The sequence below is a fragment of the Numenius arquata genome, chromosome 1, assembly GCF_964106895.1.
Source record: "Numenius arquata chromosome 1, bNumArq3.hap1.1, whole genome shotgun sequence".
Classification (NCBI taxonomy): Eukaryota; Metazoa; Chordata; class Aves; order Charadriiformes; family Scolopacidae; genus Numenius; species Numenius arquata.
This window is the reverse complement of record NC_133576.1, coordinates 53,610,789-53,627,329: the sequence shown is the minus strand read 5'-3', so window position 1 is coordinate 53,627,329 and position 16,541 is coordinate 53,610,789. Positions and strand designations below refer to the sequence as shown.

The window sequence follows — 16,541 nt, the reverse complement described above, 5'->3', positions numbered from 1 at the left end:
AAACCCAAGCCACAACAAACCAGGTACAATTGTAAGAACTGAGTATAGGTGAGTAAAGAGACTAGAACTGGCACATGAGACTGGAGCTGGACCTGGGTGGATGTAGAGGAAACTAGAAGAAAAAAGACTGAATTGAATAGAGTTGGCTGAATTAGGATATTCAAGCAGAGTATCCGCTGGATAAGCACTTGGCTGGGCAGGTGGGCTTGAAATAGCATGAGGAGGCAGGCATGGATGAAAATCATTTGTGAAAATTTAGGCAAGAAAAGCAAGCAATTATATTTGAGTGTGATGTGTTTAATAAAAATATAAAAGTATGAGAAAATTCCTAAGTCTTTGCCTGCCTCTACTATTGACAAATACAGGGCAAAATGTGTAGCTTGCAGAGAAGGTGGAAATCCACTGTTATTATGGGTTACTCTGTGCTCTTCAAGCAGCAAAATCTGTGTATTCCTTTAAACACTATTTTGAAGAAGAATGGGCAGAAAGATGGAATTTTTATTTTTTTTTAAATTTAGAAAGAGGAGAGGAATCCTCATACTGCAGTGTTAGACATTTGAAAGTTGAAAAAAATCCTAGAATGAATACTACTTAAGTTTTATCCAGGTCATTTATGTATGATGTTATCCTATTCTGTCTTTTTTCTTTTTTTGAGTATGTTGCAGCCTATAGGTTGGGCAGTACTCATTAGATGAGCAGCCAGGCTGTATTTGTTTCTCTCCATTGCTTAGAGTATGCTCTTTACCTTACTGAGTACACCCTCTGAAACTTTGCCTAGAATTATTTATTTTTCTCATGGAGTTTTCTGTGGCACGCTTCACTGCGGGATCAAGTGGCTCTTACAGAACGTCTTCACAAGAGCTGTGTAAAGCAAGGGGACAAATTATTATTATTTTTATTTCTCAGAGAAATGAGGCATAGGGGAATGAAAATCAAACGTGTCCATAAGCTTGGGTGCCAAATTTGTGAAGCAAAGAACCTGATTTTTCAGTGTGTGCGGTATTGTGTAACTGCCCAAAGCACAGCTTTCAGCTTACAATTGGGTCTACTCAAACTTAGCAGTGTAGGCCTTCAAATTTCACTGAAAATGGACTGATTCCTCAGGTGATTGTTACTGGTGAGTCCTTTAAATAAGCTGGAAGTGACTTGCCCGGCAGCACAGAGAATCTGCATAGCAGAGGCAGTAGCGCGTTTCATCTCCCTGAGGCCGGATTCAGTTGCCTTTAGCACTTTTGTTTTCATTTCTCTCATATTACTATGTACTCTCCAGTGTTCACAGTGTGTAGGGATACAGCAGTTCATTTTGCAAGCCTGCTTTATCCTAATGGTAACCCGATCCTTTAATGAGAATTAAAATATAGATGTGGTCCTTTAACTGTAAATTGACACATGATTTGTATGTACAGGTAACTGAAATGAGGGTTACGCTGGCTTCTGATTGCGTGCTTCTTGCAGCTTAATGTATTTTTCATATACTCTGTACGTGAACATCCATTGCTAAAGGGTGCCATTGCATTTTATAGGAGCCATATACATACATCTGATCACAGAATTTGGCCTGTGTAGAGACATAACTTGTTTTTATTAATGGTATCATGAAAATTAAGCTCTCAATCATTCAGTCAGTTCACTATGGCATAATAAATGTTTCAGCACAGAACTCATGCTCCAGTAACATATAGTAAATTTATTGTGAAGTCAATTAGTAACATGTATTAGGCTGTTTTCAGCAGTATTTTTCTTAAGCAAAATTATTTCTCTATATTTGTAACATATTTCTGAAATAATTGGTTTTAATGTGGCTTCTTGAAGTCTTAATAGAAGCCTATACTGTAACAATAAGTTCCTTACAATTACAAAGAAAATGTTGTTAAAAATTATTAGCTTATTACGTATATAATACTATTCATAGGGAAATGTTTGAATACAGTAGGTATTCCGTTAGAAACCACCCGATCTTATAATTTTAAGGGAATGTTCTTCTTTAAGTGGTTGCTTTCTCAGTTATTTTAGATTTTAATCATTACTTGACTTAAGCTTTCATGTCTTCCTAATGCTGCCAGTGAGGGAACTTGAGCACTAGTTTACTTAATTATCTGCTGTACAACAGCTGCTAGTATTAAAAAAAAAAAAAAAAAAAAGAAAAAAATTACAAAAATGCTATCTCATCTTTAGGTCTGTTATGGACAAAAAAAGCAAAGGCAGATAAGATGACTGTAGCTACCCTGTCTGCTCAGCACTGTCTTCCTACTCCTCTCTCTCACTTTCAGTTTTCAGTGTAATGAAGAGCAGGAGAACAATATTCTGTAATTAAGGATTCCATTAAGTTGAAGAAAAGAGCAAATGGAGTTGTTTGTTCTCCTAGCTGAAAAAATTTGTCTGGGGTGGGGGTTAGTGGTAGTAGTGTAGAAAGAGAGAGAGGTGGGTGGAGAGACTAAGTCAGGGCTGTTTGTTGAATATACTGTTAAGGACTGTTACCATCCTAATTAATCAAGTTAGAAATTACAGCTGTAGTTGGTTTCCCCCCAATTCTTGTTATCAATTTTCTTCTCTTTTGAGACAAAGCAAATATAAATTTTGTGTTCATTTGTCATTCGTTCTTTGACTTCAGCATCTCTGAAAATAACAATGTAGCACAAAAGACCAGTATTTACCTAGTTGTAATGTGGGTTGCCATGGTGTTTTGCAAATTATTGCAATTATGTTCACCATGCGAGTCGCCCTTGGTAACTGGCGAAAAAACTGATAATCCTGTTTTGAACAAAAGGTCAAATTGCTGAATAGAAAGTCTTGATTAACTAAAAGATGTACAAAGTGGAATTATTTCCTACCATTCAGAAATAGTTCTTGATCGGGTTTGGGGGAGGGGGTGAGTAAGTACATCTGATTACTGAAGTACAAAGCATTGAAAGGATGTTGTCTTGAGCCTTTCATGTAGTCTTAATGGTGGCTTTTTTGTCAAATTTACCCATTTGCGGCATTGAAAGAGGCAGCTGCATTTAAGCTTGAGAGATGGTGCTTTTTCAAGAGTTCAGTGCATGGAAAGTTCTCAGCAGTATCTGCAGTTTACTATTAGACCTTCGGCTATTAAAACTGATGTGCTGCATTTGAGCCCATAGCTCTTGGTGCTTGTAAAACCCTCTGACTGATGATCTAATAAAGTGCTCTTACCGGACAATCTCTGATCAGATACTTTAGAAAGAAATAAAAAAAATAAAAAATAACCACAGCTCTGAAAAGGATGGGGGTAGAAACACATGGCCATACTGAAAAGTTTGCTTTTGTAATCTGCAGTGGAAATATTAGTAAATATGACTGTTTTCAGTTTAAGTATTTAAAGGGCCAACGTATTGCTCCAGAAATTATTTTTATTTACATTTACAAAGGTAAAAATTAATCTGAAAAGATTAGAAGTTCTTCATAATCACCAGTCCTCAATGATTACATACAAACATGTACAGGGAAAGGTCTTCTTCCTGTCGTCATATTCAAAACACTGTGATGGATTTTCTGCACTTTAATGCTGTGAATTTCCTTTTCTCTTTTCTATTTTTTCCTACTGCAGGGAGCAAGGGAAGAGGTGAAGAGGATTAAGGGTTTTTCTTTTTTAATTATTCTACTTTTTGTTTTTAAATAGCTACCTGGAAATTAATTCTTAAAACTTTGGAGAGCCTGTGTGAGAGCAGCATGAAAGCAAAGTAAACCTGAACAAGTTTGTGGGTTTACATTCTGCATCACCTAGCAACCCCCTGGCTCAGCCAGTTCTCTTGTCTGCCCCCAGTCCTGTTTACAGACCATTCAGACTGCTCTTCGAAACCATGAAAGATATTCAGTTTCATTAGTGCCATTCTCAAGGAGAAAATAATTAAACTTAAATGAACAAACACTGCTTAGTGATGCTTTAAACTTTTCTAGTTTAAGGTGACCAGACCGTTGAGACGGCTTTCTCTGTCATTACCTTTCACTCCATTGAGCTCCTCTAAACTTACACATCTATGTATGTATGTGCATTATCATTTTTAAAGTTTTTAGAACTGTATTAACTCCTTCAGTACTCAGAGATATTCATAACCACATTGCAAAGATAAATGTTTCACATAAATAACTTTTATTTCTCCTTACCAACTTGAAATGTACACTTAAGTTGACAAACCTTACTGTTACTGCCACATAACATGAGTAAAATCTGTGTTCTGTATTGCGCCTAATGTCATATTGAACTTCCTGCAAGACAAGTCTGTGATAGAGGAAGAAATTCAAGGACTGTACAAATGTTTGAGGGGAGAGGGAAGAGGACAGAATTGTAGAAGAAGGAGGGGGGAGTAGACTGTTTTTAGCAGAGATTTTAAGAAATCTTGAGTTCTCGCTGTTTGTATGTTGCTAGATTCTTTAACAAGCAATACATGGATGGGCTGTATGAGCTCTTTGTGCTTTGTTGACAGACAAAGCAAAATTTTTTCTGAAGCAAGGTTCTGTACTTAGTTGTGACCTGTTATAGCCTGAGAATGCGGCTTGCTTTGAGTTGTATGAATAGGGAGAATATTCAAGTCCATTCTGCAAAATATCCTTCTAGAGGTTTTAGCTCTCCATGCAGAAATACATAAAAAGTCTTTCACTGATCCTTTTCTCCATGTAGTTTTCCATATGTAGCCACTTCAAGTATGCCTTCTCCCACTTGCTTTCTTGAAATCCAGTTTAGCTGTTTCCAGATTGTCTTAAAGAAAATAAAATTGATGGCAATTGCTGGTCCTCTTTAGGAGTGGTACGTTAGCCTATGAACACTTGTGCTTTACTTTTTCATCTTTTGGGGTGTGTATTTTGGTGCCTAGAACCTTATTTTACTGAAGATAAGAAGACCAAGGTATTGGCTTTGATGTAAAGTAAAGCAGAACTTACTTGCTAATTTAGTTTATAATGTACAATTGTTAAGGTTGGAATTCGTCCACTTGTGGTGCCATTACATGTGTTTAAATGAGGGCCACTGTTTGCATCAAACCTATCATAAGGGTTTGGAGTGCTCTATTATCCTTTCAGCAGGCTGATGACAGAGCCTGGTCTTTGCACAAATGAGATCAATAAGTTTCAAATAACTTGTATGAAATGACATGTGACCGTACATTTAAAGATGTCTTACTTTTTTAAAAAAATCAATTTTTAATAACATGTAAAAGTCTTACATTGACCTACAAGATATTTTTCACTTCTGTCTTGTTTGATAATTTTGTTTAAAGCATTTTTTACATTAGCTTGAGCATTTGGGTCCTTTTTTGGGGGGGCGGGGGCATTTCTTGCATTTCTTGCATTTCTTCCATTATCTCCTGCATTTCTAGGTTTTGATTTTTTTCCCCTGAGACTTTTAATGGTCAGACTGTTATGGCAGGTGCTTCTGAGAGTAACATTCTTTAGAAATTAATGAAGTTTTTTCAGTCTTGGGCGGGTTTTTTCAATTTTTTTTTTTCCAGTTCTGGATTAGAAAGCAATTCAAATTCTATTGTTTTGGAGTACCCAAATCACAAAATATCGTTCTTGAAAATCTACAAAGTTTCATTGTCAGTAGCCTGCAAATACGCGTATGATGTTTTGTGGCTAACTTTGCATCACAGGAGTGATGCACTATTGATAGCTTGAGGTATGAGAGTACTGAAAGAACTCCTAAAAAGTGTGCTTATGGGACAGAATTTTGTTGTAGGGTAAATCTTTGTAAGTTTATGTCCATTTTCCATAATATCCAAAGAGAACTAGATGTGGATCTTTTCTTTGGGTGTTAGATCAGAGCAGTTGGGTGCGAAAGGTGAGCTTCACTTTTCATAACAGCCACCTGGAAACCACATCAGTGCTTCTGTCGTTCTAGCATCATTGGCTTTTTCAGGATAGAAGGACACTTTGTATTCTTCTGAGAAACTCAGGTAGCATTTCTTTCCTCTATCATGCTTTCTTTAAGGTAGAGAGTTAGTGTAGCGATGTTGCCCTCAATTACACTTCGTCTGGTTGCTTTGGACCTCACAACCTGGTCCTTCAAAGGTGTGGTTCCCGTTGACTCCAGTTGCCTTTGAGTCAGTTTGGGCTGGCAGCTTTCCCATGGGGAACTGAGACAATAGATATAAGTGTCTGTGAGAACAGGTGGTTTCAGTAGGTATTGTTTTGGAGAGGGTATCCTTCTCTTTTATCAGCAGTACTGTGTCATTGTAAAGTGATCATTTGCCTGCCACTAGGAAGTTGTTGGCCAAGACACTTCAATTTGATAACATCCTTTAATGTGGTTCCTGTGATAATAATACTGGTTCTATACCCAACCATCTCCAGGATCTGTACTGCTTTGAAGTATTACACTTTCAAAAGCAATTCATATCTCCTTGTTACTATTCTTCCATTTAAGAGACAGTTTTGTGTTTTTCTTGAAATATCATACCTATCCATTAATCAGTGTGGATTATGTTGAATTCGAGAGGAGCAGAATGAACCATCCAGGAAAGGAGTTTCCTTTCTTTATAAGAGTTTTTTATCCACTCCATACAACAGCTGAATTCAAATCAGTTATATAGGCCAAAACTCAAGAAGCTCTGAAAATGAGGAAGTACTTCGAAAAGAAATTGAAATCGTATCTTCAACTTCCATTGAAGTGAGGCAGCATGAAATGGAGTGTGAAATGCCATGGTCCCTGTTTACTTTTTCCCTAAATTGGATGATCAGGTAGCATCAGACTCTAAAAATACTCATACTGGGCAATGTAACCTATTTTTTCTGGATGAGGAACTAGCTGCAATATTTATTGTACAGAAAAATAAATGGCCAAGAGCGAGTTGATAAAATAGTTCCTTATCTTTACTTGTGATCTGAGTAGTCATATACAACACGGGATCTATGATCAGGTCTCTTAATGCACAGTAGTTAGCTTTATGTATAAATTTCAGGAACAAATTTTAGTCGTCGTTACTATAATAGTTACTAAAACTATTTGCATTGCTTTTTGGAATTTAAAGCCAAATGTACACAACACCTAACAAAATACCAGAGAACCATGGAATAAGCATTCCGTGGGTAAGCTGCAAGATAAATTTATAATGAAATTTATGCAAACCTTAGATGCTTCACCATTCTAAGCATACGCTGCAATATCTTTCCTTTCAGCTAGAACAAGCTTGGCAGCAAGTTTAACATGGTATCAATCCCACTTAAAATAAAAAGACAAAAGCTCTAGTCAGCCAGCATCAATAATAGCTCTTGACCTAGCTCTTTTTATAAAACAATTTATTTGAAGAGTCTGTGAAAATATCAAAGGAAATTATTATTGGGAGATGATTAAATGTTGCAGTTAGGACAGCAGTATAAAGCCTTAAAACAAAACATCCTCAAAGATCATCTTTGTTTTATGTACTCAAATTTGAGTATCAATATGTTAGATAACTTAGTTTTAAGAGATTTTTGACTTAATTTCAGTTATGCCTGGCTGTTCGAAAGAACTTGCACACACTCTTCATTTCGAAATTCTTTAACATTTTGAAATACTAGGATGAAATTTGGACATATCTTTTCTCTCATAAGGGACCTCTTGAACCTAACATTAGGGCTTCTGACTTAGTACAATTCAATCTCTTTGTAGTAACATATTAAAAAAGTGAAGAGAACTTTTCCAGTAATTTCTTGTTAAAATTTTGACAAAGTGGAAAAGAAGGTTGGAATGACTGGTATATTAATAACAATGGCTAGCCATATACCACTTTGAGATCTAAGTATGTCTGAACCTACTTGTTGAAGAGGCTTTGCAGATCTCGTAGACATCCTTCAAAGATAAAACGAGATCCTTCTCATTGTCTCACAGATAGATTTTTATTTATTTATTTATTTATTTTAATTAGTGCTTGGTATCTGGTTTGCTTGTGGAATATCAAGCCTTGCTGGATCCTGGAAAAGTTGCTGACCCAGATTTCTGTGTCACTAATTGCATCTAACCCCATTATTCTGTTTTTTTAGGATTGGTTTGCTTGATTCTTGTCAACAGAGTGTGCCTGCTCGTTCCTTAACAAGATCATCATTGATAGGAAAAATGTAAAAAAAAAAAAATTAGATGCTCCAGGCTTCTAGGTAGCTGCAGGTCTACCTTCTGTCTTTTCTTTCCCCTGCCCAAACAGGGTAGATGACCACGAGGCAGGTTTTTAGACATCATAAAGTGTTCCTTTCATATGTTGATCCAGTCTTTCGTAAGTTCAGATAATTCAGTCTCTAGGTTGTTTTTATTAGTAGCTACGAGTTCCATAGGAATGGCCATCTCTGCTCAGACTGTCTAGGAGACTTATAGACTTGACCAAGTCAGATGTCTTAAGATATCACCTGTGTGGAGCCCTCCTGATCAAAGTGTTCACTGAGTCTACTTCACTGGAGTCTCACTGATAAATTACTCCATCCATAAGATGGATCAAGCAACTGTCTGATGTATATTTGCTGTGTATATTTGTCTGTGTTGACAATTAGGATGAAGCAGCTAGCTGGAAGTAGCTAGAGAAAGTATATGAAGTAGGCGGGCATCAAGACAACACAGAGTTACTTTTCTTGCAGATGAGAATAGTGTGTTTCTGCCAATCTTAGCATCGTCAAGTCCTTCATCTTCAGAAACCCTTTAAAAATTGAATGAGTTTTATGCCTTTCTTGTGTCTAGCAGCAGTAGAATTGGTTTCTTTACAAGAGAGGTCTTCTGAGGTTTTTACCGGGTACATTTCCCCATGAAGAACTGGGGTGTTGCCTGAGGAACCTCAGTTAGGCTGGACTTCACATATCTAAGCGGATAGTTTCTCGTGTGAAATCTTATTTTTATGATACCATCCTTGACCTGAGGGGATTTCTTCATGGGATTGTAGCAGTGGCAGGTAGGTGTCAAGTCTGTGTTTTCTACTGAAATTTCAGTGCATGACACTAGTTCTCACACTGTCATTCAGGTTTTCATTACTGCTGAGATCTCACCAAGATGGTGCAAATGCATTGGATCAAGACAGTGTTATTACTAGGTATTTCTTTGTCCCGAGCAGGCAAAAAAAGCAGATTAAAAGTTGAAATTACTCAAAAGTAATTTGATTTCTGGTACACAGCAGAAAAACTTTCTTGACTCTACAGCAATAGCTCGTCTTTAAGTTGATATTGATAGCACCTTTGGTGTTTCAAGTGTAAAATTGTGATGTAATTTCCAAAAGATATAGCTACTACTAATAGTCAAAACACTTGTCAAAGAATGTGCAAACAGAGGTTTTGGCTCAAGTTCTAATTCCTGAGGTGCTGTAAACTACTAACGAACATTTGTCTTATCTGTTCCCGCAAACATTCAGATATTTACGGAAGACACAGACAGATGGAACAGGGAGAACACACCTGCAGAGCAGAAAAAGTTATTGCAAGTGGAACTGATAACTTTCAGTCAATCAAGACTTTGAATCAAGTCTGCTGTTGCCATGAGAAACTTCATATATAAAAAAATATCATAAAATCATCTATCTTTTAACGTTGCATGGGCATATCAGTAGATTTGATAGCTTACCCAGTAATGCAATATTGGTGGAACCTCATACTTCCAGGGGATTTAAAGCCACTTTGACTAGATTTGCCCTGTTAGGCAACGCTACCCGTAATAATGGGCATTGGCAGGAAAATGGGCTTTGACGCTTCTGGCCTTGGAATCAGTGAAAATAATTTCCTTTTGTAAGAGTAGTCTGAAAGGAGAGGTCAGTTTGAAGTTAGAGTGGTTTGATTAGTAACTCACAATAATGCCTGACTCAGAAAATTTTCGTTGTCTTGTCTCTCACATTCAACCTTCCAAAAGCTGATTTGCTGATCAGTGACATGAACAGCAAGTTCTGGTTGACTAAGGAAAGCATGTCCAAGTTGTGTTCCTACACTCCCCTTCTGGTGGGTTTGGTGATTTAAGGTGATAATTTCAGCTCTGCGGTGAGGAAGCCGTGGATTTGGGATCCAATGTGCTTGAGGTTAGGTATCCCAGCCATCTGGAGATGGGACGTCATCCACCAAGATCCCATTTTCAAAAATCCATGTTAAGATTGCCTTCAATGGAGAGCAAGATTGTAGAGAAGCAAGCACTAATTGCATTTTAAATTCAACTCCAAAGTGACTGATAGGGACCTCTGAATAATTTTCAGTGCTTGTAGCTTTCTTCTTTTTGCTATCGTATTTTTTCATTCCATGTGAGCTTTTAAAACATTGTAGTCCCTCAGCATCCAGACTGTCTGAAGGCAGGAACAGATAGAAACCTGAAGTGCTGTAGAGAAGCACATCCAGTCCTCTACTGTAGCAGTCAACCAAGCTACATTGTGAAATGTAATTTGTAAAAACTATTAAGATAAAGCCCAATAAATGTATGTTGTTGACTCCTGCAACTTCTGTTTGAAAAGCTGTTCCATAAACCACTTGCCTCGTATTTTGGGGTAATATTTATAATGCTTGTTGATCACTAGAATGTGAGAGGCTAATTCTCAAGAACAGACTTACAAAGAAAGAAAATTACTTTTGACTTGCAAATTTCTCCCCATTAGCTACAGTTTGTGGACATAGTAGTCTTCAGGGATTTCCTTTTATATTGTGCATTTACTTCATGGGTTTTTTTGCATACATTTTTTATATTTTAAAATGAACTAAACATTTGTAGACAGAATGTTTGGAAATGCTAGTTGCTTTTTTTTTTTTCTATCAACTTGTATTTCATTTCCCACAGTGTTGCAGATACCAAGCAGAACAAAACTGAAGGTTTCCTGTTATGATTTTGTTTGATCTATTGCGAATTAATTTACAGACTCAGTGATAACTGCTGGGAAATGAAGGATTGGTTTTGTTTGGTCAGTGAAGACGACAGGCATGAATCAAATAAAGGTTAACAATAATGCACTTGAACAAATTGAATCAGAACATAATGCATGTATTGAGTTTGATTGCAACATGCATGTCCATGGAAAAGTTTTTTGTTTAAAACAAATCAAGGCTATGGCTTAATTATCAAAGCAAAACAAGAGACATAAAGAGCTACATGTTTCTGATACTGCTTTTTTTTTTTTCTTTTTCAAAAATAGCTCTCTTCACACAGTTATCTACATGTTTAATTTCCATGCATAATAGCAACAGTTATTGTTGTCATTTAAGAGATTAACAGATAGTAAGTACAAACAAACGCAAATAAGGCCTGAATAGAGAGGTGACAAAGAAGAAAAGACCTCTTTAATGTTAATTATAACTGGTAGGAAGTCTATACAAATGACATTAACTGTTTTCTGTATGAATCGAAGGGACATGTAGTTAGTTACGTGTCTACGTAACATGTTTTTTATTGTAGGCAACAACTTAGATCTCAATTTTTAAAATATGGTTTATTGAGATATGTACTGTTCAGTGGAAGTTGTATGTTTTGATCGTTATTTCTTAGTAGTTGAAAACAAGTGTAATAGTAAGCTGTTGAATTTGAATGCTTATTTTTATTCCCAGTTTTTCTATTCTATTCTGAATAATTCTATTCGGAACTATTCTAAGTTCAGAGTTTTTCAGTCATTTTTCACCTGTATTTTGTGACCAGCAAAGTTCCCAGTGCTTTCTTCAATAGTGACTCCATTAGACTGAAACAACTGCATAAAGAAAGCTGCTTCAAATATCGTTACTCAATGGTATTTTGGGTGGACCATCTATGCATTCCCTTATAAGACCATAGAAGCAGTACCTTGCAAGTGGTGTAGTCCTTTGTTTCTTAATTATTAGCTGAAAATCCCAATAGATGGCAGAAAACACATTGTTACTTCTGTTGCGCGTTATTTTCATGGTTGTCTGTTTTTGAGTTTTCTGCTCAGCTGAAGTTGGGATGCTGCTCCCATTTCAGGCTTTGTTTTTTCAGTTGCACTTGCATTCCCTAACTAAATACCTTACTATCTGGCAGTTTCCATGCTTTGTTTTTCTCGTATAACAAATTGATTTAAAGTTCAAATGTAGTCATTTAATATGTTTTGAGTCATGAGTGTTCTCTTTGTGCACACAGAATCTTTTAATAGTTACAGCTGAAACAATTATATTCTTAAACAGGAGGGTTTTGGAATGGGTGAGGACATGCTTCCCACCTTCCCCCTGCCTGGCTGTGTATTTTAAGGCCCTGTTTGTGTCAGACTGCTACCAGATGTTTCATAGGAAGGTAGAGATGCCATATAATAAGCAAATATGGCATAAAGAACTTTTCACACAGAACATAGCATTTGTTTCTAAGAATTAACTTAATGGAAGATTTGTGACAATTCATTATCCTTTCCAGAAATGTTTTTGTGTTTTCCCCCGCAGTGGCTCTAATGATATTCTCAGTACTTACATAAACACGTGCCTGAAGATCTCAGTGCTATCCTTGAGTAGCTTTTTTTGGTAGAAAGCTATTCCATGTCTATTAAAATTGAGTTATTTAAAAAATGTGTGGCAACAGATTAACACCTTCCTCTTTTAGAAACAAATCTTAGATTCATTTGCAAAACCAAAGCTAAGCACTAGCTTTTTTACTTGAGGCTCATTTGTGTCTGCTGACTTCAGAAGACACAGGTCAAGTGTCTATGCTAGGTCAGGTCCTAAATTAGGACTTTCCAGGGTGAAACATCTGCTGATGAAGTAGTGTCTATCTTTCTAATGTCACTTGTGAAATATTTGTCATAAATAATTTGTATGTGACAAGGAGACTGGTACTAGGACTGCTAGGGTAACAGTCGTGCAAAAGAGGAAAATTAAATCCACAGAGGATTTCTGAATTCTTGGAATTTTCTCACCAGGCAGTATTAAATATGTAATGATTTGCATTTTTAATCTACATAATGATAAAACTGAAACATAGTAATCAGATACGCTGATCACACTGCTTCCAAAAAGCTTGCCCTGACTAGGTGTACCCTTATTTTATTAAGGGAGTCTAGAGCAGGGTTTGCCTCATCTCCAAACCTTTTAGGTGAATTGCTTTTTGGAGATACTTTGTTCTTCCTCCATTTGGTACAAACAGATCATAGGGTGAATAGCTTAGACTGGTTACCAGGCTTTTAGATATCCAAAGCTGGGTGAAATATACCCTAACTACATATCTTAATGGACTCTTTCCATTTCTGCAATTCGGACTTGAGCACACTTTTTGGGTAGTGCTATATACCTTGCTGTTGGTGTGAAGTTCCCCACAAAGTTTTTCTGGTCTGCCCACATGGGCATAAAAGCTCTTGTCTGCAAGAGCAATAGGAAGTGTTTTGAGGGGCTTGGCACCGATTAGGATATTATTGAGAATATGACATTGCTGGAGAAATGGTGAAAGAAGAGAGGTCTCTCTAATAAATGAAGTTACTTGGAAAGGGTTTGAGGTTTCATCTTAAAAAGCAAGCAAACACACACAAACTGAATTGGACTTCTAGCACTTTTGAAAAGATGATAAAAGAATATATTTTTAAGTTGAAGAAAAGGATGAAGCTGACAAACATGAAAGAACACAGTGTTGAGGTTATCTGATCCTTTAAAGAACAAGCTACAAAAACAAACACACACATCTCTGCATACTCCAGCAAATGATAGGAAAGACATTCACAAAAATTAAAACAAAAAAAAAAAAAGGAACAAAATTTTTAAGAATAGACATAGTCAAATCCCATTTTAACAAGGTTTTGGAAAATGGGAAGCTAAAGTTTATGTATTTCTCCACACAAGTTCCAGAGCATTTGAAATAAACTAACTCAAATATTTAACTTTAAGCTAAGCTACTGACAGTCATATTGACTCAGGATGCTGGATTACTGAGGTACAAAATACCCATGCAATTTTGGCCATACCAGTGAGGAAAGAAAACATAAATCGTGTCTTATTACCAAATCTGTTTTGCCAGCAAATCAGAATCTCCGTGAAATGAAAGCCAGAAAGAGTATATATATAGTATAAAGTACCGGGAAACCTGCTATGGTTAGATTAAACTTCTTCACAGGAGCAGCAAAAACAAATTTTGGAAACAGAGACAAAAATAAACACTATTTCCAACAGGGACATCAACAGCTGGTAATCTGAAATGTAGAGTTTGTCAGTGCTGAGCTGCGCAGGGGTGGTAAAAGCAGGGACTGTTGAGAAGAGCTGCAGAAAGACCTTTTGATACCAAGTTGATGTGTCAGCTAACAATGGAAGATCAAATTCTCTGCCAACTAATGTTAAGTGATGCAGATGTTAAATCCCCAATCTTAATTTTGCATACAATGTGTGTATTAACTTAATAGTGAAGAATAAAATTATAATTCTTGGATAAATATATTTTTGGAAAAGACTGCCCAGTGCTCAAATGCTCAGTTGTGCTCCAGCCAAACAGAACTTGAGGAAAGAAAGGAGCACATATAAATTCATCTTTATAAATCAGTGTTCGTCTAGCATCCTGAATATAGTGTGCAATACTAGTTTCATCTCCTTACCCATTTGTTCCATTTGCCCCCACCCTCTCATTTCAAAAAGGACCTGGAAGAGATTCAGAGAAGGGCAACAAAGATGTGCAGTGGTTTCCATGCAAGGAACAACTAAGTAAATTAGGACTGTGGTTCGGAAAAGAGTTTGATTGCAGATGATGTGATGGATGTCTATAAAATCATGGGTGGCATGGAAAAGGTGAATGCAGAGAATGCAGAATGATTATTCCTAGTCTCTCCTGATACAAGAACTAGAAGGCATTAGAAACGAAATTTGTTTGTGTGTGTGTGTGTGTGTGTGTTCAAGAAAAATAAGATACTTTTTTCATATAGTGTGTAATTGTTCTGCAGTATGTTGTAGATGCTAAAAGTTTACATTGGTTCGAAAAGCACTTGAAGAAGGGGTAGTAATGCATCCATCACCACTGAATACAGAAACACCGATTCAGGAGGTCCTTGAGCCTTTTCCAAAAGCTGGGAAAATCTCTTGTAAAACTTCTACTATGCACTTTCTCTTATGCTGTTCCTTAGGTATCTGCTCTTGGTGGGGTTTAGAGATGAGGTGTGGCATTGGTTTAACCTATGGTTGGACCTGGTACAAACGGTACATCCTTACCAATCCCAGAAGCATTCTTTCTTTTGTACTCTTAAGAGAAGCCCTTTGTGTTGTCTCCCTGAGCTGGCACAGAGCAAGCTCTCTCAGATTTTTATTTCATTTTAACTCAGCAAAATGTTAGTTTTTCCTAAACGAGTCAGTTTATGTTGAAGTCTCAATAGCTTTCTATTAAAAATTATTAAAAAAAAAAAAAAGTTAAAATGAAAGGAGGCTTCTGGCTGTCATCAGAGAACCTAAAAGTTAAAACTGTTTTTCCCCTCTAAAGCGCAAGCAAGGAAATGGCACTTTAATTTGTTACAGGTCTCTGGGGTGTCTTGCTGTCTGGTCTACATAGTTGTATAAAATAACTCTGTTATATGTTAACATTGTCTGAACTGGAGAAGAGCAGAGGTTTTGGTATATTTCAAGGAATGGATGACTGCAGTGTGCAGAATGGGATTTGGAAGCAAGACAACTTGAACTTTGTTCTCCACTGTCGATTGTGTTACCTTAAACGAGGACCTTCACCTCTTTATACATATTATAGTATCAGCTTCACAGAGGATGCTTAAGTTGGAATTTATTTTTTTTCTTCCTTGAATATAATTCATTGTTTAGGTGGGGTAAAAAGAAGGTATAACTTCAATTTATGCTGAAAACGTATTTTCTTCTACATTCTCCCTTTCTGCAGGGTTGGTTAATATGTGAGGAGCCAACTTGCCAGAATCGAACCCGTCGACTTCCTCTGAGTTTTTCCCGGAACGGCCCTATGTGCCAGGCCTGCAGGAAGGCTGTTCTGAGACCAGAGGTGAGTGATTTAGGACAAAGCTTTGATGGTAGTGGAGCAGGCTTCTCATGAAGCTTGCTTCTCTCTCAACTCTGCCTTTCAAAGGTAGCAGGATTAAGCAGGAATTTTTAATTAGTTTATTAGTTTAAGGGGGACTTTATGGTTTTCCTACTCCACATTTAAGCTGCATCCTCATTGCTGTGAAGAGAGCGTGCCATGCAGCTGCTGCGCTTGGAAATTTTCCAGCTGATGAGCATTTGGTCAGCAAACTAGAATTTGCTGGAATGTTTCTGCCAGAATACAGGTAAATTGAAATAGACAAACAATACCAACCCTCCAAAACAAAAAAAACCTGCCTGCTTTTCTGCTGACGGGTTCTCACCTGACTGAATGTGGTGCTAAGGAGCTGGAGGTAGGCTTTCATGCCATCTTGTGGGGTTACTCAAAAGCAGTAAGTATTTTCAGGACATGAGAAGTTTTGAGTTTTGCACATTTGGTTTTGGCTCTATGCTTGAAAAATGCAGCTTTTAAACTTCACATTGAGCTAGATGGTCTGGTCTTCCAGAGTTCAGGACTGCCTGCTCCACCCTAGCTGATTTTCTTGGATTCTGAGATTAAGGAAGCTGATTCTGTTTCATGTTGTAAAATTCCGGTAAAGGACTTCAATTTCTTTGTTAGGAAAAAGAGAAAACGATGTTTAACATTTAGGAGGCTCAACACTTTCCAGAATTCACAT

General features: G+C 37.0%; 1 protein-coding gene across 3 annotated transcripts in view; it reads left to right on the top strand.

Moving 5' to 3' along the window:
* The window catches only part of POLA1 (DNA polymerase alpha 1, catalytic subunit), a 205,437-nt gene that overhangs the window by 122,158 nt on the left and 66,738 nt on the right, over positions 1-16,541 (top strand). For all 3 annotated transcript variants that reach the window (XM_074144632.1, XM_074144623.1, XM_074144615.1), the window contains exon 35: positions 15,710-15,826. In XM_074144632.1, coding sequence (XP_074000733.1) covers positions 15,710-15,826 — 117 coding nt within the window. The remainder of the gene's footprint in view (positions 1-15,709; positions 15,827-16,541) is intronic.